General features: G+C 44.4%; 1 protein-coding gene across 5 annotated transcripts in view; it reads right to left on the minus strand.

Annotated features, from left to right (window-relative positions):
* The window catches only part of ppp1r12c (protein phosphatase 1, regulatory subunit 12C), a 45,037-nt gene extending 25,712 nt beyond the window's left edge, over positions 1-19,325 (minus strand). For all 5 annotated transcript variants that reach the window (XM_052083862.1, XM_052083858.1, XM_052083859.1 and 2 more), the window contains exons 1-4: positions 18,961-19,325; positions 8,190-8,361; positions 7,978-8,108; positions 3,110-3,228 (exon numbers count right to left, since the gene is read on the minus strand). In XM_052083862.1, the coding sequence (XP_051939822.1) occupies positions 3,110-3,228; positions 7,978-8,108; positions 8,190-8,361; positions 18,961-19,169 (631 nt within the window). In that variant the 5' untranslated portion in view covers positions 19,170-19,325. The remainder of the gene's footprint in view (positions 1-3,109; positions 3,229-7,977; positions 8,109-8,189; positions 8,362-18,960) is intronic.
* Between the last annotated feature and the right edge of the window lie 232 nt (positions 19,326-19,557).

Here is a 19,557-nt window from a genome sequence, read left to right on the forward strand (position 1 = left end):
TCCTCCCTCCTGCCTGCTTTTTGGGGTCCACCACCACCTTGCTACGTGACACATATAAGACACCAACCAAACAATAGCAAAACAAACTATTCGTTGAAAATAAAGTAAAGAGATCATTTGCATTTTGAGAATCGGCTACACAACAGCAAATAACTGATGATGTTGAGCAGCTGAGATTGAACAAACTTTAGTGCACGAAGGTGCCTACAATGCGCCTTTATATATTGCAGGTGAGCAGATTTGATACATTTTTGTAGCTTTGTCATTTTATTTCGTTACCATTAATTTAATACTAACGAAATAAAATGACAAGAAGAAATGTAAAATAAAATTCATTTACTCACCAATGTGCCTGTTCACTGAGCGGCACATCTACACGAGTGTCCCCAAACGTTTTTAAAAACACCATAGTTTGTAAGTGCCTAGCCGTGCGCTGATGTTTCCTTGCTGCCTTGGTAAAACAACTTAAATGGGTAAATCCAGCGTGGCTCCAAACACCAAATCGGTCCGTTGCAAGCAATAGGCATTTCCAGCAGTACAATTTGCAGCGTTTCTCAGAGGCTGTGAGCCACGGGTACCGTTCATAATGACGGACAAACCCTTTTCCTTGCTGGGACAGGCTAGTTAGAGCAGGAGTTGGGTGACCTCTTCGCACAATGTCCAGCTTTTCGTGGAAGGTCCGTCTTGAAAATTGTGTGGAAAGTAGTTCAGCAACCAGTTCAACATCTTCTTCTTCGGACGTTTTGGGTGAAAATGCAGCGATAGCTCCCTCTAGCAGGCGCTAATCCAATCACCGAACGCACACGTCCAGTCTCGACGTAAGGCATTCTAGCTGGCCCCAGTGCGCACACTCGTGATCTGATTGGCTATTGCAACTTGACTGTGCCCGTTCATTTACAGCCCACAGGGGCCTGCTCCATTTAATCTGAAGGCCCCGAGAAAATGTAATTTACCTGGCAACACAAGCTAGCTGAAATATGATTGGTTAAAAACTCTACCATAATAAGTTATTTATCGAGTGGCTTTCAATGTTATTTAAAATAACATTGAAAGCCACTCGACTAAGTGGAAATAATATGACGTAAAGAATACAGGGAATAATTTTGTTTACATATTTATGATAATAAAATAACATGAATTAAATTTATGTTATCTCATTTATCTCATTTTTTTCTGCTTGGCTCTCGACGAAGGCGGACGCTTTTTGCACAGCTCCCCTGCCCTCCCACCTTTTTTTTCCCTGCTCGCCACTTAGTCTTTTGTGCTGTCTTTGTCCAACTTTTTTTCCCTAGCCTCCTACCGTGTTTTCATCCGAAGAACTAACCATGGAATTAGTTGGCTGGTCTCTCGATGTAATCGACAAATTTTTTTCGACGAAAAGAGCGGGCAGTGGGGAGCCTGCTTGCCCTCCGGGGACACTTGCTGCCGGATACGCCCTGGATCCATGGAGAAAGTGGAGACCGGTGTGCCTGACAGTACTGTCCGTGGAGGATGTGGAAGACATCAACATCATTGGCCTTTTGATAACAGGTATGCTGCTGTTTGGTGTTGGCAGCTTGCTGTTCTATCGCAAAATTCAACCGACGGAAGCGGCTCTATTGGAAGTGAAGAAGCTGCCGGTCACTCTGGATGGCTTGGCGCGAATGTCCAACAGACTCAGACTCAAGCGGTGACTGAGCTCAACCGCAATATTGTTGCGACTTTGCGGTTTTAGAGCGATTCCGCACGATTGAAAATACCATGGAGACGTTGGAATCCACGCTGCGGAAAGAATTTTTCGGATCTGAATGATTGGCGCCAGTGAAGAGATACAGGCCAAGGAATCAAGGCTGTTTGGAATTGTTGGCGGCCGTCTCTCCAAAACAAACAACGCTATCTGGCCTTTCCCCTGGATGGAAATACGCATGGAGTGTAGAGCCCCCACCACCACCCCCCTCCTTCTCGGCCATGGACTGATAAGCAGGGGCTGTCTTCATGATGAGCAGACCTCGACGAAGCAGCTATGACCTGTACACGCATACACATACACGACTAGACAAGCACACGTGCATACACATCCTTGTTATCACCGTCTTCATCGTTCCGATTCTTTTTCCCCCGTGACGTGGTTCGATAATGCGGAGCGCAACGGTGACCGTGCAGCTGGTCATTTTCGGTCGCATCGCGGTTACCCCCCTCCCCTTCCCATTCATCCTCCCCCTTATACATGTTATGTCTTGTGACTTGTTGTAACTGTCATATGCTTATTCATGTGCTAGGGTCTTTTTTTATCCTGGACTTAAATTATCCTCGGAAGAGGATAGTTCGAGCGTGTTTTTTTTTCCCTCTCCCTACCCAGCGTTTTTCTTTTCTGAATTCTGATTGTAATTTCCCCATTGCGGGACAAATAAAGGATATCTTAAGTTATTGTATGAATGTTTAGGCCAGCAGAGAAGGCCTTGCTGGCCCTGAGGGTCTGCCACTGACAGTATTTTAACATTCTGAGGTGCTACTTACGCTGAAAGCAGGTAGCTAGCAGCGAGCCTCAGCTGGCTAACTAGTGCAGCTAAAAACGTTGCACAGTTGCACCTCAGTCTGTAATCATTGCCTTCATGGCGGCGAATAACCTACATGTCTTGCAAGTATCGTTCTGGCAAAGGGACGGCGAGTCATAATGAACAGAAGATGGAGGAGCCGTGATAATTGCTAAAATAACTTAAAGCCGTCGTCAAACACCGGAAGTTAAGTGCTTGGGTGATTGAATACACTTTTCACAGAAGCCCGGCTAGAACCGTGTTAATGCTGTTGTTCACAAAGTGAATCCGAGAAAATGGAAAACAATTGATAATTTGTTATACTGTCGCATTGTTGTTGTTGAATAAATCCTTTGCTTCAAGGCCTTGGGATTAACCTGCAAAATGATTTCTCCTCAGAATTAGAAAGTTGCTCATCAAATGAAGTCACTGATTGGTGTCCACATTTGTAAAAGGTCTCATTCTAATCTGACATGATCAGATTCCATTTGCTCTTTATGTTTTGATGACCTGGATCCATAATTGTGTCACTTTAACCATGTACCATGTACTGTAAACTGAGCTTGCGTGTTGTTTTGTCGCCAAAGAATGTTGACCTTGTCTCAGAGTGTATTCCTGGAGAAGGGATTCAGTGGTTTCATCCAGAGCGATGTCCATGGGGACGTCACCATCACAGTTGACAGCACAGAGAGCAGCACCACGTCGCAAAAGGAACCTGCCAAATCAATCACAGAGAGAGAAACCATTTAAAAATTAATAAACCAGCCATTACTGGTAATAGGAAACATCAAAGCTGACATCAATTTTCATTGTTGAGCTATAAAATTCGACCATGTGTTTTCAGTTTTCACCTACACGGTTTCAAATTCAACACGGTTGTAGCCAGCCTAGCGTGTTCATTGTTTCGCTGAGATGCTGTCCTACCAAACACTGCAACAATAATAGCATTGTTGAATGCAGAAATAGCCTGGCACCCACAGAACACTCTGGCATTGAAATATGCCGTTATAAAGTGCATCACAGAAGTATTTACAGCGCTTCGCTTTTTCCCTTACGTTGTTCAAGTCGTCTTACAAAATTTGACAATAACATTGTTTTTAAATCAATTGTAATCCCAATAATCACAATGCTTCTTTTTCTGGTTTAGATTTTTGCAAGACGATTGAAAATAAAACATTAAGGAATCACAATGTACATCAGTATGCAGTATTAGCCATGAAGCTAAATATTGAGTTGAGATGATCCTTGAGCTGTCTCTACAACTCAAATGAAGCCCCACGCCCCAAAAAAAACAGCCTCCTCCCAATGGTAAATTCATTTGATGAGACACAATTAGGACAGGCACACACCAGCTATATGTAAAGTCCCCCAGTTTACTGTGCATGTCAGAGCACAACTCAAGCATGAAATCCAAGTAACTTCCTTTTAGACAGGATTGTTTCGAGCTGGGGGGGTCGGTGTCAAACTCGGGCCATACTGTGATGGTTTCCCCTCAGAGGGCCATTATGAGTGTGAAGCCATATACATGTGCTGTATGCCATCCATCCATCATCTACCGCTTATTCGGGGCCGGGTCGCGGGGGCAACAGCTTTAGCAGGGAAGCCCAGACTTCCCTCTCCCTAGCTACTTCTTCCAGTTCTCCCCGGGGGATCCCAAGACGTTCCCAGGCCAGCTGGGTGACATAGTCTCTCCAGCGTGTCCTGGGTCTTCCTCGGGGTCTCCTCCCGGTGAGACATGCCCGGAAAACTCTGAGCACCTCCCGGATGACCAAGCTTCTCACCTTATCTCTAAGGGAGAGCCCGGACACCCTGCGGATATTTCGGCCGCTTGTATCCGGGATCTTCTCCCTCCTGAGACGTCGGATGGTGGACCAGAATTTCCTCGAAGCCGTCCGGGAGTCGGCTTCCATGGCCTCACCGAACTCTTCCCACGCTCGGGTTTTTGCCTCGGCGACTGCCGAGGCTGCGTTCCGCTTGGCCAATCGATACCCGTCAGCTCCCTCTGGGGTCCCACAGGCCATAAAGGCTCGATAGGACTCCTTCAGCTTGACGGCATCCCTTACTGCTGGTGTCCACCAGCGAGTACAGGGGTTGCCGCCTTACGGCCACAATTCAGATTGGCCGCCTCAACAATAGAGGCACGGAACATGGTCCACTCTGACTCAATGTCCCCCGCCTCCCCCGGAACATGGGAAAAGCTCTGTCGGAGGTGGGAGTTGAAACTCCTTCTGACAGGGGATTCCGCCAGACGCTCCCAACAAACCCTCACAATACGTTTGGGTCTGCCAGGACGGACTGGCATCTTCCCCCACTATCGGAGCCTACTCACCACCAGGTGGTGATCAGTTGACAGCTCCGCCCCTCTCTTCACCCGAGTGTCCAGAACACGCGGCCGCAAATCCGATGATACAACCACAAAATCGATCATCGAACAGTGGCCTTGGGTGTCCTGGTGCCAAGTGCACATATGGACACCCTTATGTTTGAACAAGGTGTTCGTTATGGACAATCCGTGACGAGCACATAAGTCCAATAAAAAAACACCACTCGAGTTCTGATCGGGCGGGCCGTTCCTCCCAATCACGCCCCTCCAGGGCTCACTGTCATTGCCCACGTGAGCATTGAAGTCCCCCAGCAGAACAAGAGAGTCCCCAGCAGGAGTACTCTCCAGCACACCCTCCAAGAACTCCAAAATGGGTGGGTATGCTGGGCTGCTGTTTGGTGCATATGCACAAACAACAGTCAGGACCCGTCCACCCACCCGAAGGCGGAGGGAGGCAGCCCTCTCGTCTACCGGTGTGAACCCCAATGTACAGGCACTGAGCCGGGGGACAATGAGTATGCCCACACCAGCTCTGCGCCTCTCACCGTGAGCAACTCCAGAGTGGAAGAGAGTCCAACCCCTCTCGAGAGAACTGGTACCAGAACCCAGGCTGTGTGTGGAGGCAAGTCCGACTATACAATACAATACAATACAATACAATACAATACAATACATGCTGTATGGTTGCCTCATATTATCTCATATACATAACAATTTGATGGATGACGAGTTTTGAAATCAGAAGCCCGTTAAAATTTGTTTAACTTTTTTTCCCAATGCCTTTTAAAAGGGGGATTGGTGAGAAAGTTTCTTGCAATCTCAACATTATTGAAAGTTACAAATTTGGTATGTGAGCAAGAATCATGAAGTCGACACCTGATTTGCCTTTGTAGGGCACATAAAATGTTGTGGCGGGCCGAGGGTCTTTAGTTTGACACGTGTGATTCAGAGGAATGGTTTATGGATAAGGGTCTGGTGGTCACAATCATTCACAAATGGGAAGCGTTCAGACGCATCAGGACTCTTCCTGCAGTTGGCCTGCAATCGAAACTGAGCAATCAGTGGAGAAGAACCAGAGTCAAGGTGGTGACAAAGAACCCAAAAGTCACTCTGTCAGTGGCCCAGCATTCCTCTGTGGAAAGAATATACCCTTCTAGGAGGAGATCCGACCCTGCAGCAATCCACAAGTCAGGCCAAAATGGAAGAGCAGTCAGAGAGAAGCCACTTCTTTGTATAGGGGGCATGCCCGCCCGCCTGAGTTTGCCCAAAGGCAATTAAAGGACTCTCAAACCATGAAAAAAAAATCTCTGGTCTAATGAGACAGAGATTGAATTATTTGGCACGGATCCCAGGCGTCATGTATGGAGGAAACCAGACACTGCAGATTAGCTATTATGTTGTGGGGATGTTTTTTTCAGTGGTACGACCTGGAGACTCCAAAGGGTTGAGAGGAAACTGCAAAAAAAAAAAAAAGTGCTCTTGACCTCAGACTGGGGTGACTGTTCATCGACGACGACCATGAGCACAGAGCCGAGGTGTCAAAAACTGCGGTTTCCAGGCAACTCTGGATTTGGGTAGGCCAGCCAGAGCCGAGATTTTAAACGCCGATCAAGCATCTCCGGAGAGATTTGAAAATGACTGTGCACCAACATGACTCATCAAACCAGATGGTGATTGAGAGGTGTTCCAAAGAGGACTGGGCCCAAAGATAGGTGTGCAAAGCTTGTGGCATTAAACTCAAAAACCATTAAACTCAAAAACACTTGAGGCTGTAATTCCTGCCAAAGGTGTGTCAAACAGACAAGCTTAGCTGTTGTCGTTTGTTCATAGCTTCTTTGATCTGTGACGTGGTTGCGTTGGTGCTGATTGGTTGAACCACGTGCGTACGTGCTCGCGCTCACATGCGCACAGCTGAGGGCAGTGGACTGCTGAGGTGGCTTAGCTCGAGTGGCGTTGCTACAGTTCTGTTGGTATTTCCTTGACACCCATGAATGACAGGCTTCTCTGCAGCACTGGAGCGCCGGAGGGGACTGTTCCGGCTCCATTCCTGTTCATCCTCTACACGTCGGACTTCAGACACGCCACTCCAAACTGACACCTTCAGAAGTTCTCCGATGACTCTGTGATTGTTGGCCTCATTACAGAGGGGGACGATCGGGAATACAGGGAACTGACAAAGGATTTTGTGGACTGGTGCCAGCAGAATCTCCTCCAGATCAACCCTAGGAAAACTAAGGAGTTGGTCGTGGATTTCTGCAGGAAACAGTCCTCATCAGCACCGATGAACATCCACGGTATGGACATAGAGAGGGTGATCTCCTACAAGTACCTTGGTGTTCTTCTGAACAACAAACTGGACTGGTCTACAAACACGGACACCCTGATTAGGAAAGGACTCTTCCTACTCAGGAAACTGAGGTCTTTTGGAGTTCAGGGGTCGCTCCTTAAGACTTTCTATAACTCGGTGGTCGCCTCGGCCATCCATTATGGAATTGTCTGCTGGTCAGGCAGCATCTCAGCACGGGACAGAAAGAGACTGGAGCGACTGGTCAGGAAGGCCAGTTCTGTCCTGGGTTGCTCCCTTGACACTCTGGAGGAGGTGGGCAACAGAGGGATGCTAACTAAGCTAAAAGCTATGATGGCCAGTCCCTCCCACCCCCTCCAGCCCGCCCTGACAGCACTTGGTAGCTTCTTCAGCCAGAGACTGTTACACCCGCGCTACAAGAAGGAGAGATACCGACGCTCGTTCCTACCGACTGCTGTATAAAAATAACAACAACAATAATAATAATAATAATAATAACAATAATAATAATTAAATGATGTGAAAGATAATTGTAAATAGCAATGCGACTTATCCATTTTGTGTTTATATTGCACTTAATTGAACGGTGTCGTGTTTTTTTTTTTCCTTCTTTCTACCTACATTCTTGCTGCTGGAGGCTGTAAATTTCCCCACTGTAGGACAAATGCAGGATATCTTATCTTATGTATTCAGTTTTGCAATAAGGCTGTAAAATGCCGATATGTGGTGGGGGGAAAAAGGCAGGCACTGTGACAACTATCCAGACTAGGATCTACATCTAGGACAAAATCGCTGACTTTGAACAGTGTTGAAAAGCGCCGACCAGAGCGACATACTCTGCTATATCACGGTAGCCGCAGGAGGCAGCAACATGCAAGGGTGTCCAGCCCTCACTGTCAACCTGGTTTACGTTGGCACCATGCTCCAAAAGAAAAGACACCATCTCCATGCTGCCATCGATGCAGGCCTGGCAGGATTAGATTTACAAAGTAAGTTTTGTTCTCATCAAACAGAAAGGGAGCAACTCCGGTGGTAAAAGCAGCTTCACCTGATGCAACGCAGTTATCCCATCAGCATTGGAGCAATTAATAATTTCCCCATCCTCCTTGTTGCTGCTCATCATCTCCTTGGCCTCTTGCAGCATCACTTGGGCCTCCTCTGTGTCCCCGGTGGCACACGCAGCCAGGAACTCTGCAGCTCTGTCAAACCTCACCCTTTTTCTAAATAGAATGACAGACAGAATATCGGTTTAAGACACATTTATCATTTTCAGATTTTATCATTTCTGTCATTCATCCTTTTTTGATAACATTTTTCCTCATTAGCGTAATGGAGCCGTGGAGCTGGTACCCCCTTTCAAAGAAAAAAACCACAGTGGTCGTAGGAATAACTGTGGAGTCTGACAAAATAGTCCTGTAGACAATCCATTCATTATCTGTTGTGCTTATCCTCATGAAGATTGCGGGCCGTGCTGGAGCTTATCCTGGCTGACTTAGGGCAGTGGCTGGGGGACACCCTGAACAAGTTGCCCGCCAATCGTAGAGCACATATACATGAAGAACAATCTGCAATCACACTCACACCTGGGGACAATTGAGAGTGTTTAATCAGCCTGCCACGCATGCTTTTGGAATGTGGGGGGGAAACCGGAGTACCTGGAGAAAACCCACGCAGGCACGAGGAGAACATGCAAACTCCAAACAGAAAGGCCGGAACCGAACCCTGCACCGCTGCACTGTGAGGCCGACACGCGAGCCAGTCAACCACCGGGCCGTCCTGTACTATATTTTAAATGTTCAAAATCACTTGTTTTTTTTTATTGGTCTCAGACAAACATTTGTATAACTTGATAAACTGTGACATTATCTTATTTGTCTGGGTTTTGTAAAAACGAATTAAGTTAGACGTTTTTCTTGTTGTGTCTACATTCCGTGAGGTCCAAACCATGTGTTTTGCCATCCTATTTTTGCCATCTTAATAATTGATAATAATAATAATAAAGCCACATAAGGGGGATGGGGATAGGAGTAAACAAAACCTCGGATGAATATTTTTCTATAAGCAAGAGGGGGGGATTAAAAAAATATGTGTTTAGGGAATAGGCACTTTATTGTATTGCCCAGACCGAAAAAGCATGTTATGGCATGGTGTATTTCTTATCTTTATATTTGTATTGGACCCCCCCCCCTCTCTCTCTCTTTGAATCTCATTTGTTTCGGGGAATGTCTTGCTCGAGACTGCTCAAAAACACAAGCGGACTACATATTGTGCGGGAATGGGGAAGCATAATGATAGTTGTCAAGAGCAAATTCTCAGAAAAGTATTAGATAGTAGGTAGCTTAGAGTGATGGATTCGCAACATTGATGCATCAGCGTATGTGGAAGAGTGAAGCCTTGCGTTGGTGCGTATATACTGTATATCGCTTGGAAGAAAAATGAATAAATATAATCACTTCACCGATTCAGCAGCTGTATCGCTCACTGTCACTGAGGTGTAGAACTTTAAAAGGAAGCACATCTGTCAACGGGTTGAGTCTCTGCCACAAGAATTGCATCTCTTTTCAATTCTTCCCTTGAAGCCACTCTGATAAAGAGCCCCCCAAAAAGTAGGGATTCCACTGTGTGGGATCATTTTGAGCTCATATCAACAAGTAACACTTTTGTTTTCAATTCCTTAATACAAAAATACATCTGGGACAGGGGTGTCAACTAATTTTGTCAAAGATCGCATTGTAATTACGGTTTCCTTCAGAGGGCCGTTATGACTGCAAAACCAAATAAATGTTCATCACCTCCTCATATCAAAAAAAAGAGCATAAAAAATGGATGGATAACTAGTTTTGAAATCAGACGTTTGGAATAACTGTTAAACTATTTTTCAAGTTATTGTAATAATGTCTTAAGAGAATGTTTGCACATGTCAACCTTATTATTTATTACATACGACAATTAGAAACTTTTGTAGATTCAATTTTAGCAAGCATCATGGAATTTGAGAGGCGAGATTTGCTTTTGCATGTCACATAATAAAATTATATGGCAGGCCAGATCTGGTCCCAGGGCCTCGATTTTGACACCAGTGATCAAGTATCAACACTGGTGTAGAGACATTTTACAACTTTCTCGTGGTTGTTATAATAATGCTAAATACATATCCGCCATCTCGTTACCTCTGCGTCCAGCGTCCAAGACGCACAATTCTCTCGCGGGACTCACAGTTCCAAATAATGTGCATTTTTGGGACACAAGGAAATTTCTTAGTCAAAACAAACAAACAAAAAAAGACTACGACACACACACGCTAGCGATCCTGCGGCCTTGCAGCAGAAGTATTTAGGATTCGTCAATTAAGGATGATTATACAATTAAGGATGGAAGAGACCTGCTTTTGTTCTCATAAGCTCTCTCTCTCTCTCTCTCTCTCTCTCTCTCTCTCTCTCTCTCTCTCTCTCTCTCTCTCTCTCTCTCTCTCTCTCTCTCTCTCTCTCTCTCTCTCTCTCTCTCTCTCTCTCTCTCTCTCTCTCTCTCTCTCTCTCTCTCTCTCTCTCTCTCTCTCTCTCTCTCTCTCTCTCTCTCTCTCTCTCTCTCTCTCTCTCTCTCTCTCTCTCTCTCTCTCTCTCTCTCTCTCTCTCTCTCTCTCTCTCTCTCTCTCTCTCTCTCTCTCTCTCTCTCTCTCTCTCTCTCTCTCTCTCTCTCTCTCTCTCTCTCTCTCTCTCCCTCCCTCCCTCCTCCCCCCCCCCCACGCACACACTCATCGTTAACAACACTTAGACACCGATTAAAGATCAAAGAGTAACCCACGTGATAAAACAAAGATGCGCAGCCAATCGTGGCATTGCTGCATCTTCTCATCCAACACTACTGTATGTGTTGCTCTCTGTGACTCACTGTTGTTTTGCTGACTTTCGCTGCTCCTCACGTTTTTTTTAAAGAATATGTTTGAAAAAATCTGCGATGCACTGAAGCCACGATAAACGGAACGCGAAATAGAGATGGATCACTGTATAGGCTCGTCGTTATGAAAAAGATTAAGATTAAGATATCCTTTATTTGTCCCGGAATGGGGAAATGTACAGTCAGAGTTCAGAAAGGAAAACACTGGGTAGGGGTTGGGGGGGGGGGGGGGGGGGGACACGCTCGAACTATCCTCTTCTGAGGATATGAAACAGTATTGGTTATTCTATAATTTACTGGTTGTAGCATGGTAACTTTCGGAATTAAACATTCGTCACAAGGTGTAGTAATGCTAATGTTAACTTTTGGTCGAACTAATGATGACGTGTGTTAGATTCTTTCGTCAAGTTGATAGTAGATTACACATGCATCGTTTTGGGAAGAGGATGTCAAGCCACAGCAATACTTACCTGTATGAATGATTACCAGTAAATTAATCCTTGCAGTGTGAGATTGGAAAAAATACACTGATTTTGTGGTATGTTGTATTCATGATGCCATACGAGTACAACATATTTTGATCCATTTATTTTATTGAATGAACCTGGAGTACACAGCTACTGATGGAATATTCATTGTTAATGCATCGTTTTCAAACATTTACCCTTGAAACATTATACTTTTGAGTTTCAAAATTCTTGATTATGAATAGCAGTCAAAATAGAAAAATGGGTTCCAATGATGAACGTTTACGGAATCCAAAATTAGTTACTGTGGTTTTCCATTGGATAATCCGACGGAACCGAATATTGGTTACCGTGAATTTCAGAAATCCTCAGGCCTGCTACTGAATGATTAAAATTTTTGCAGCATTTGTTTATAATTGTATGAATATGTTGTTGTTTGTGTGATTATCATATGCAATTGAATAAGTAGACGATTTCAGAATTCAAAATTTGGGACTCTCGAAATGCAAAATGGGACTCTTACTTTTCTGATCAGCGAGTCCTTAGGACTCGCTGGTGGTAAAACTGTAAAATTATCATTGACCATGATGCATTTTTATGCTTTAGGAAACATTTTTGTCTGAATTTTGGGGGGGCTTGGAATTAATTAGGGCATTTACATGGAAAACGTGTCTCTACAAAATGTTTTCATTACGAAATGAAACCAATTAATGTCATAAGTAGAGGTACCACTGTATATCAAAAAGCCCCCTCATATGTCACGGCCGTTGTTCAAGAATCTATGGTTTGGTTATTGCTCATATAGCATTCAGGTGAAAGGGTATTGTAAAATGTATTCAACTTAAACCGTATTTACACACATTTTCCAAAACAATGCATCTTAGTTCCTGATTACTTCATTGGCACATTGTTGCTGTTTTGATTGAACTTCTCTACCCTGTAATGCGTGACAGATGTTGGCAAGATTTGAAAAGAAAACACTAGCTGCCTGCCCTCTCCCTGGCTTTGACATGCGTCTGTATTCTGTGTAAAATCTACCCGCATGGAATTGGAACGGTTGAGCTTTATGTGTACTTGTAAAGGGTTGGAATCAGATGTCTTGGTAAGTACCGGTAGTTGATTGTCTAACACAGGGGTGCCCAAACTTTTTGGATCGAAGATCTACTTTTTGATCAACTAACCTCACGGGATCTACCCTTACCGGCGCGCGCACGCACACACACACAAATTTAAGATTTACCTGCTTTATTTTATTTTTTAAACTTTTTTTTTTGTGAAAATGAGACTGATTAGTGTGCAGTTTATATTAACACAAAAATATATTACTAACATGCACAAAGACACACAAATGGTTGTTTGTTTTTTTTCTTCTCGACACTCCTCGGATCTACCGTATTTTCACGACTATAAGGCGCCATTAAAAGTCTTAAATTTTCTCCAAAATGGACAGGACGCCTTATGGTGCGGAGCGTCCTTTATATGCGCTGAGTTCCAAAATCTGACTGACAGCCGACACGCTGTTTATATAGAGAAAAGGCGGAAGTGACTGTGAAAGAAGTCGGCCAATCAGGGAAGGGTGGGCGTGTATATATACATATATGGAGAGGGAGAGAGAGAGAGAGAGAGGGAGAGAGAGGACATACAAGCTAGTCCGCCAATGGTGAAGGGTGGGCGTGTAAGTGGACGCCTCAAGCCAGTACCAACACTTGTATAGCGTGTGGCAATGTGCATTGTTGCAAAACAACTCCGGTTTTGGTTTCTAAGAACCCCTGAAAATAAATTCGACAAAGAGACATGCCTACGAAGCTCAGTTAAAACTTAAAGCCACCGGTTATGCTTTTGGCATGCGTGACCATCTCACAGCAGCGGTGAAAAATCAAGTCAAGCAAATGAACTCTGAGCTTGCCGTTATTCCCGGAGGCTTGACTAAAGAACTCCAACCGCTGGACATTGGCATCAACCGGGCGTTCAAAGTAAAGTTGCGAACAGCATGGGAACAATGATCGATGGCAAACACAACTTTACAAAGAGTGAGAGGCAGCGCTGGGCGAGTTACGCCACAATACGCAACAACGAGAGGGAACGCGGCGTTTTTGATGGATTACGGTACTTGCACAATTGTTCAATTCTTTCTACACACACACGCGCTGCCACCATGTTTCGCTCTGTTCTTTACTTTCAAATGTGGGAAAGCTTCACACGAGAGAAATGTTGACTTTGCTGTTGCTACTCCTTCTTTCCGCTCGGCAATGCGTAGCAACTCACACTAGCATGTGATGCATTCAATGACAACTGAGATGTGCAGTCCTCTGCTTCTGATACAGAGGATGAGGACTTTGATGGATTTCTGGGTGATGATTGATCGAAAACATGAGAACATTGTACGATGGCTAAATAAAATACACCCGAACTCAGTTCTGCTTTCGTTGCCTTTTTAAAAACGTGTTTTTATCTTATCTGTATGTCTTGGCATGCTACCGCATGCTTCAAGCTAACGTGTTTGAGTGCGCGCATGCATGCCGTATGTTTAAGCTGGCGTATGTTTTACCACTGTAAAACTGCGGCTATTCGTACGATGCGTCCTGTGTATGTGTAAAATACAGAAATGTCACGCATTAATGAGACTGCGGCCATTAGTACGATGCGTCGAATAGTCGTGAAAATACGGTACTTGGGACCTGTCTTAGATCTACCAGTAGATCAGGATCTACCTAATGGGCACCCCTGGTCTAACACATGGACAAATGCCAGAGTTTTTCAGGATCAAATAATTATTTTATCCAATAAAATGCACAACATTTTACATCTTGTATACTCTTGACCGGCGAGTAATTCTGATTGTAATTTCCCCATTGCGGGACAAATAAAGGATATCTTAATCTTAGTTTAGATTGTGTACCCCGCCTACGACCACACAGTCAGCAGGGATAGGCTCGAACACATCCGCAACCCTAGTGAAGATAAAATGTGGGTTTTTTCTGTTCATACAATAAAATGGATCACTTTTTTCCCATGCATTTTTCACAGACATTTTGTACATTATCATAATCAATTAACCACCCAAAAACGAGACGTTTATTTAATTGAAAGTGAACACGTTTGCAAATTCTGCAGGGGATCAAAAAGTTATTTCCCTCACTCTCACCACATTAGTCTTGTTCAACATTTTGCATTTGCTTATTTAGTGGGGAGGAGGGGTTAAATGATGCTTGTAAATTTCCCCAGTGTGGGACAAATAAAGGATATTTTAATTGATAAAATCTGTGCAAAGTGCTGTGTAGATGGATGGCCATTGAAATTTGTGGTTTTGTATTTTCGCATTGTAGACATCAGACGAGAGAGGCGGTGAGGAAGACAAGGAGCAGGACAAGACGGTTAGCAGTGCAAGAGTCCAGCCCACCCCTCATACGAGGGACAGTACATCTGAAAGTCTGGTTGTAGCATGGTAACTTTAGGAATAAAACATTCGTCACAAGGTGTAGTAATGCTAATGTTAACTGTTGGTAGAACTAATGATGTGTGTTAAGATTCTTTGGTCAAATTGATAGTAGATTACACATGCATTGTCTTGGGAAGAGGATGTCAAGCCACATCAATACTGACCAGTAAATTAATCTTTGCAGTGTGAGATTGGAAAAAATAATCTGATTTACGTGTTTCTAATGACATCCTCCTGGCAAATGACTCTGGAGACCACGTGTGTCTGGTTTTATTTGATTTAACTGCAGCATTTGATACAGTGGATCACAGTATTCTACTGACTCGTTTGCAGCACTTGGTGGGCATTGGCGGCAGTACTCTTGAGTGGTTTAGGTCCTATCTAGCTCACAGGACCTTTTGTGTCAGCCTTGGCTGCTCTGAGTCACGCACTGCTCCCCTGTCATGTGGTGTTCCACAGGGCTCAATTCTGGGGCCTCTGCTGTTCTCGCTGTATCTGCTCCCATTGGGTTCCATCTTAAGGAAAAATGGTATTCCCTTCCACTGCTATGCAGATGACTGCCAGATCTATGTCCCACTGAGCAAGAAAGACAACTTCTCATTGAGGCCACTCCTATCCTGTCTGGAAGAAATCAAAACCTGGATGGCACTAAATTTCTTGAAATTCAACGAAAAGAAGACAGACATTGTTTGGTCCCAGTGGCGCTTGTACATTCCATCCTGTAGACTTGGGCCCCCTGTCTCCTTATCTGAAATCAACGGTCTCAAACTTGGGCCTTAAACTGGACAGTGATTTCAAACTCGATCGGCAAATTGGTGCCGTTGTTAAATCCAGCTTCTTTCACCTTAGACAGCTGGCCAAAATAAAACCTCTCCTCTCACATGAACACTTTGAGACAGTAATTCATGCCTTTGTCTCATCCCAGCTCGATTACTGCAATGCCCTGTACTTTGGAGTCAGCTAGTCCTCCATTAAGCGCCTTCAGCTGGTCCAGAATGCCGCTGCTGACCTCTTGACTGGTACTCGTAAGAGGGAGCATATAACTCCTACTCTGGCATCCCTTCACTGGCTCCCCATTCATTTTAGAGTTATTTTCAAGATCCTCCTCTTTGTTTTCAAATCTCTGAATAATCCCGCGCCACCTTACCTCTCTGAGCTCATCCGCCCCTACACACCGGCACCTCAGGTCTGTGGACTAGACTTTGTTAGAAGTACCAAGAACTAAACTGAGGCTCAGAGGGGATCGAGCCTTTTCTGTTGCTGGTCCCTCTCTCTGGAATGACCTCCCACTGAACATTCGGCAAGCCTCCTCGCTGCCCATCTTTAAAGCCCTCCTCAAAACTCACTTGTATTCTTTGGCGTTCGACTCAGCATGACTTAAGATTTGTTCTTGATTTTACTGCTTGGTGCTTTCTACCGCCTTTATTACCGATTCGTCTTACTGTCTATTGTGTATGTTACATCGCTCCATGGACAGCACTTTGTATGCAGCGATGGCTGTTTGAAAGTGCTCTATAAATACTGTTGACTTGACTTGACCACATTGTGATCCATTTCTTTTTTTGAATTAACCTGGAGTACACGGCTGCTGATGTAATGTTCATTGTTCATGGATAGTTTTCAAATATTTACCCTTGAAACATTATACTTTTGAGCATAATCAGAATTCTTTATTATGAATATCAGTGAACATAAAAAAATGAGTTCGGGAAAAAATAAAAACGTTTACGGAACCCAAAATCAGTTACCATGGTTTCCCATTTGGGTAATCTGACGGAACCGAAAAACGGTTACCGTGAATTTCCGAAATCCTCAGGCCTGCGATTGAATGAATTAAAAATTTGCAGCATTTGTTTATAATTGTATGTATATGTTGTTGTCATATGCAATTAAATAAGTAGGCCATTTCAGAATTCAAAATTTAGGACTCTCTAAATGCATAATGGGACTCATACTTTTCTGATCAGCGAGTCCCTGAGCCCTGGGACTCGCTGGGGGTAAACTGTAAAATTAGGCCAAACAAAAAAAGATAGTGTGTTTCCGGTAACATGACATTTCAGCATAGGGTCGGTAGGTCGGACAATTTAAATTTTTTTTTTTTTTTTCCATCAAAAATTTAAACAAAATAACCATAAAACATAAAACAAGAAGACATTGAACCCGCCGCTCCGTGGCTGGCGCTGCCGACACTTCTTTAGTTTTCTCCCCGCTCCGGACTTGGGGGCGCACCGCCGCCTCCGCCGATGTCGTCCTCCGCCCTCGGTGTTTATTCGGCCGTGGTGTTCATCAAATAGTTTGCTGATTTTTTCGATACATCAATGGATGCTATTTTCTTAACATTACGGTGCGAGCATGCAACTGTAACACAGAAAATGCGGTTTAAACGACAAACGACAGGGCAAACGACGCACGCGCTCAACTTGAATATCGCGAGAGTTTGCACCGATGTAAACCCTCTACACAAACATGTAGAGGGTTGTTTGAAAAAAAAATGCTGACCATAGTTTTTTTTCGACATAGAAATCCTCGGTCGGTCGGTTCCCGGAAACACTACCATTTTTCTACACCTTATTACTGCATATATTAATATTGTTTTTATGAGCCTATTTCGGTTTTGAACATCAGACAATTCTGAATTCTATGAGTCATTCCATGTTTTGCTGAACAGTCAGGTTTGCATAGAAAATGTAAAGTATATTTGATTCATGAATCCATTCATCCATTTCCCAATCCGCTTATCCTCACAAGGGTCGGAGGGGACGGGGTGCTGGAGCCTACCCTAGTTGTCTTCGGGCAGTAGGCGGGGGAAACCCTGGTTGCCAGCCAATCCCAGGGCACACAGAGACAAACAAGCATCCGCACTCACACCTAGGGACAATTTAGAGTGATCAAACAGCCTCCCATGCATGTTTTAGGAATGTGGGCGGAAACCGGAGTACTCGGAGAAAACCCACGCAGGCCCGGGGAGAACATACAAACTCCACACAGGGAGGCCGGAGCTGGAAATGAACACGGTACCTCAACACTGTGAGGTTGACGTGTTAACCACTGGATTACCGGGCCACCCTATACGTATATTTAATTCCTTAATATTTAATGTAAATATATGAACCACCTTTGTTTTCTCCACTGTTTTTAGGCACACCCGACTCTTCAATTAAGATATCCTTTATTTGTCCCGCAATGGGGAAATTACAATCAGAATTCAGAAAGGAAAAACGCTGGGTAGGGAGGGGGGGAAACACGCTCAAACTATCCTCTTCCGAGGATAATTTAAGTCCAGGATTAAAAAAAGACCCTAGCACATGAATAAGCATATGACAGTTACAACAAGTCACAAGACATAACATGTATAAGGGGGAGGATGAATGGGAAGGGGGGAGGGGGCAATTATTGTGGAAAAGTCTTTTCCAAAGCTAGAGAAATTGGTTTTGAAAAAAAGGAATTCAGACTTCCAAAACACTGAAATGTTTTTGTTTTTATAAAAACGCGTCAGTAAAAATAAATGTTTTAAAACTATGAGCAACACTTTCACTGTGATTTTCACATTATGACACGTAACTATCAATTGCATATTTCAAAGACATTTTAAAACTGGATTAAGGAAACATACAATAGAAACATAAATAATCAATAATGTTGTACGTGAGTTGGCTGCAACGCAATGATGTGTAAATTCCAGCAGGTGTCCGGTGAGCAACAGCAACACAATACAACACAGTTTCTATTCAGCTTGCCAAATGTGGAGCAAGGCTTCAATGTGCCCATCACCAACAGCTCGGACAAATATCAAGGGCCTTCCGAATTCGCACACCCGTCACTTTGACCGTAAATGGCTTTAATGCACGGGGTACTGTACAGTAATAAAGCTAAAAGGGAACTTGATGTAGTGCATTTGTAGTCCACCCACCCACACAGGTCCTCTTCCCATTCACTTAGAGATCTTGGAGCGAAGCTAGCAAGCAGAGCAGCTAGCTGTGAAGTTGTGTTCAATTGTTCTCCAAAGAGGTTTTACTCACCGTCTCTTGAGAAGTGGGCTGCTTTCATCGCCTCTTAAAATGGGCTGCCCGGTCGGCGGGTCCTGCAGGTCGGCCTCCGGCTCCTCGCTTCCTCTTTCCAAGGCATCGCCTCGCCATCTCCGCCGGGGCAAGGCCGACGCTTTGTCGGTACAGGAACCGGCCCAGCGCTTTAGCTGCTCCCACCGCTTGGTCCTCGCCGAGTCGCCCATTCGATTAGCCAAGCAGGACTGTGTTATTGAAAATAAAACATAGCCAGGAAGCGAAAGACACACCCTCACGCGTATACTTTCACTTCCTGGTCTCTGGCAGTGTTACAGCACAGAGAAAGCCTCAGCTCGTGCTCGTGCTCGTGTTCGTGCTCGCGCTCGCGCAGTGCCGGTGAGCGAGTCGCACGCCTCGCGCTCGCGCAGTGCTGGTGAGCCAGTCGCACGCCACACTTCACAGATTAGATATCTCCATTTAAAGACGTCACAAGGGTAGTGCAGTACAGTTTGTAAAAATAGGTGTTGAAAAACAAAAACAGTTCATTACAGCCAGGAAAATAGTCATCATCAGACTGTCATTGTGTCTTTACGTTCAAATATATAAACTAAACGT

Source organism: Hippocampus zosterae, chromosome 13 (genome assembly GCF_025434085.1).
Source record: "Hippocampus zosterae strain Florida chromosome 13, ASM2543408v3, whole genome shotgun sequence".
Lineage (NCBI taxonomy): Eukaryota > Metazoa > Chordata > Actinopteri > Syngnathiformes > Syngnathidae > Hippocampus > Hippocampus zosterae.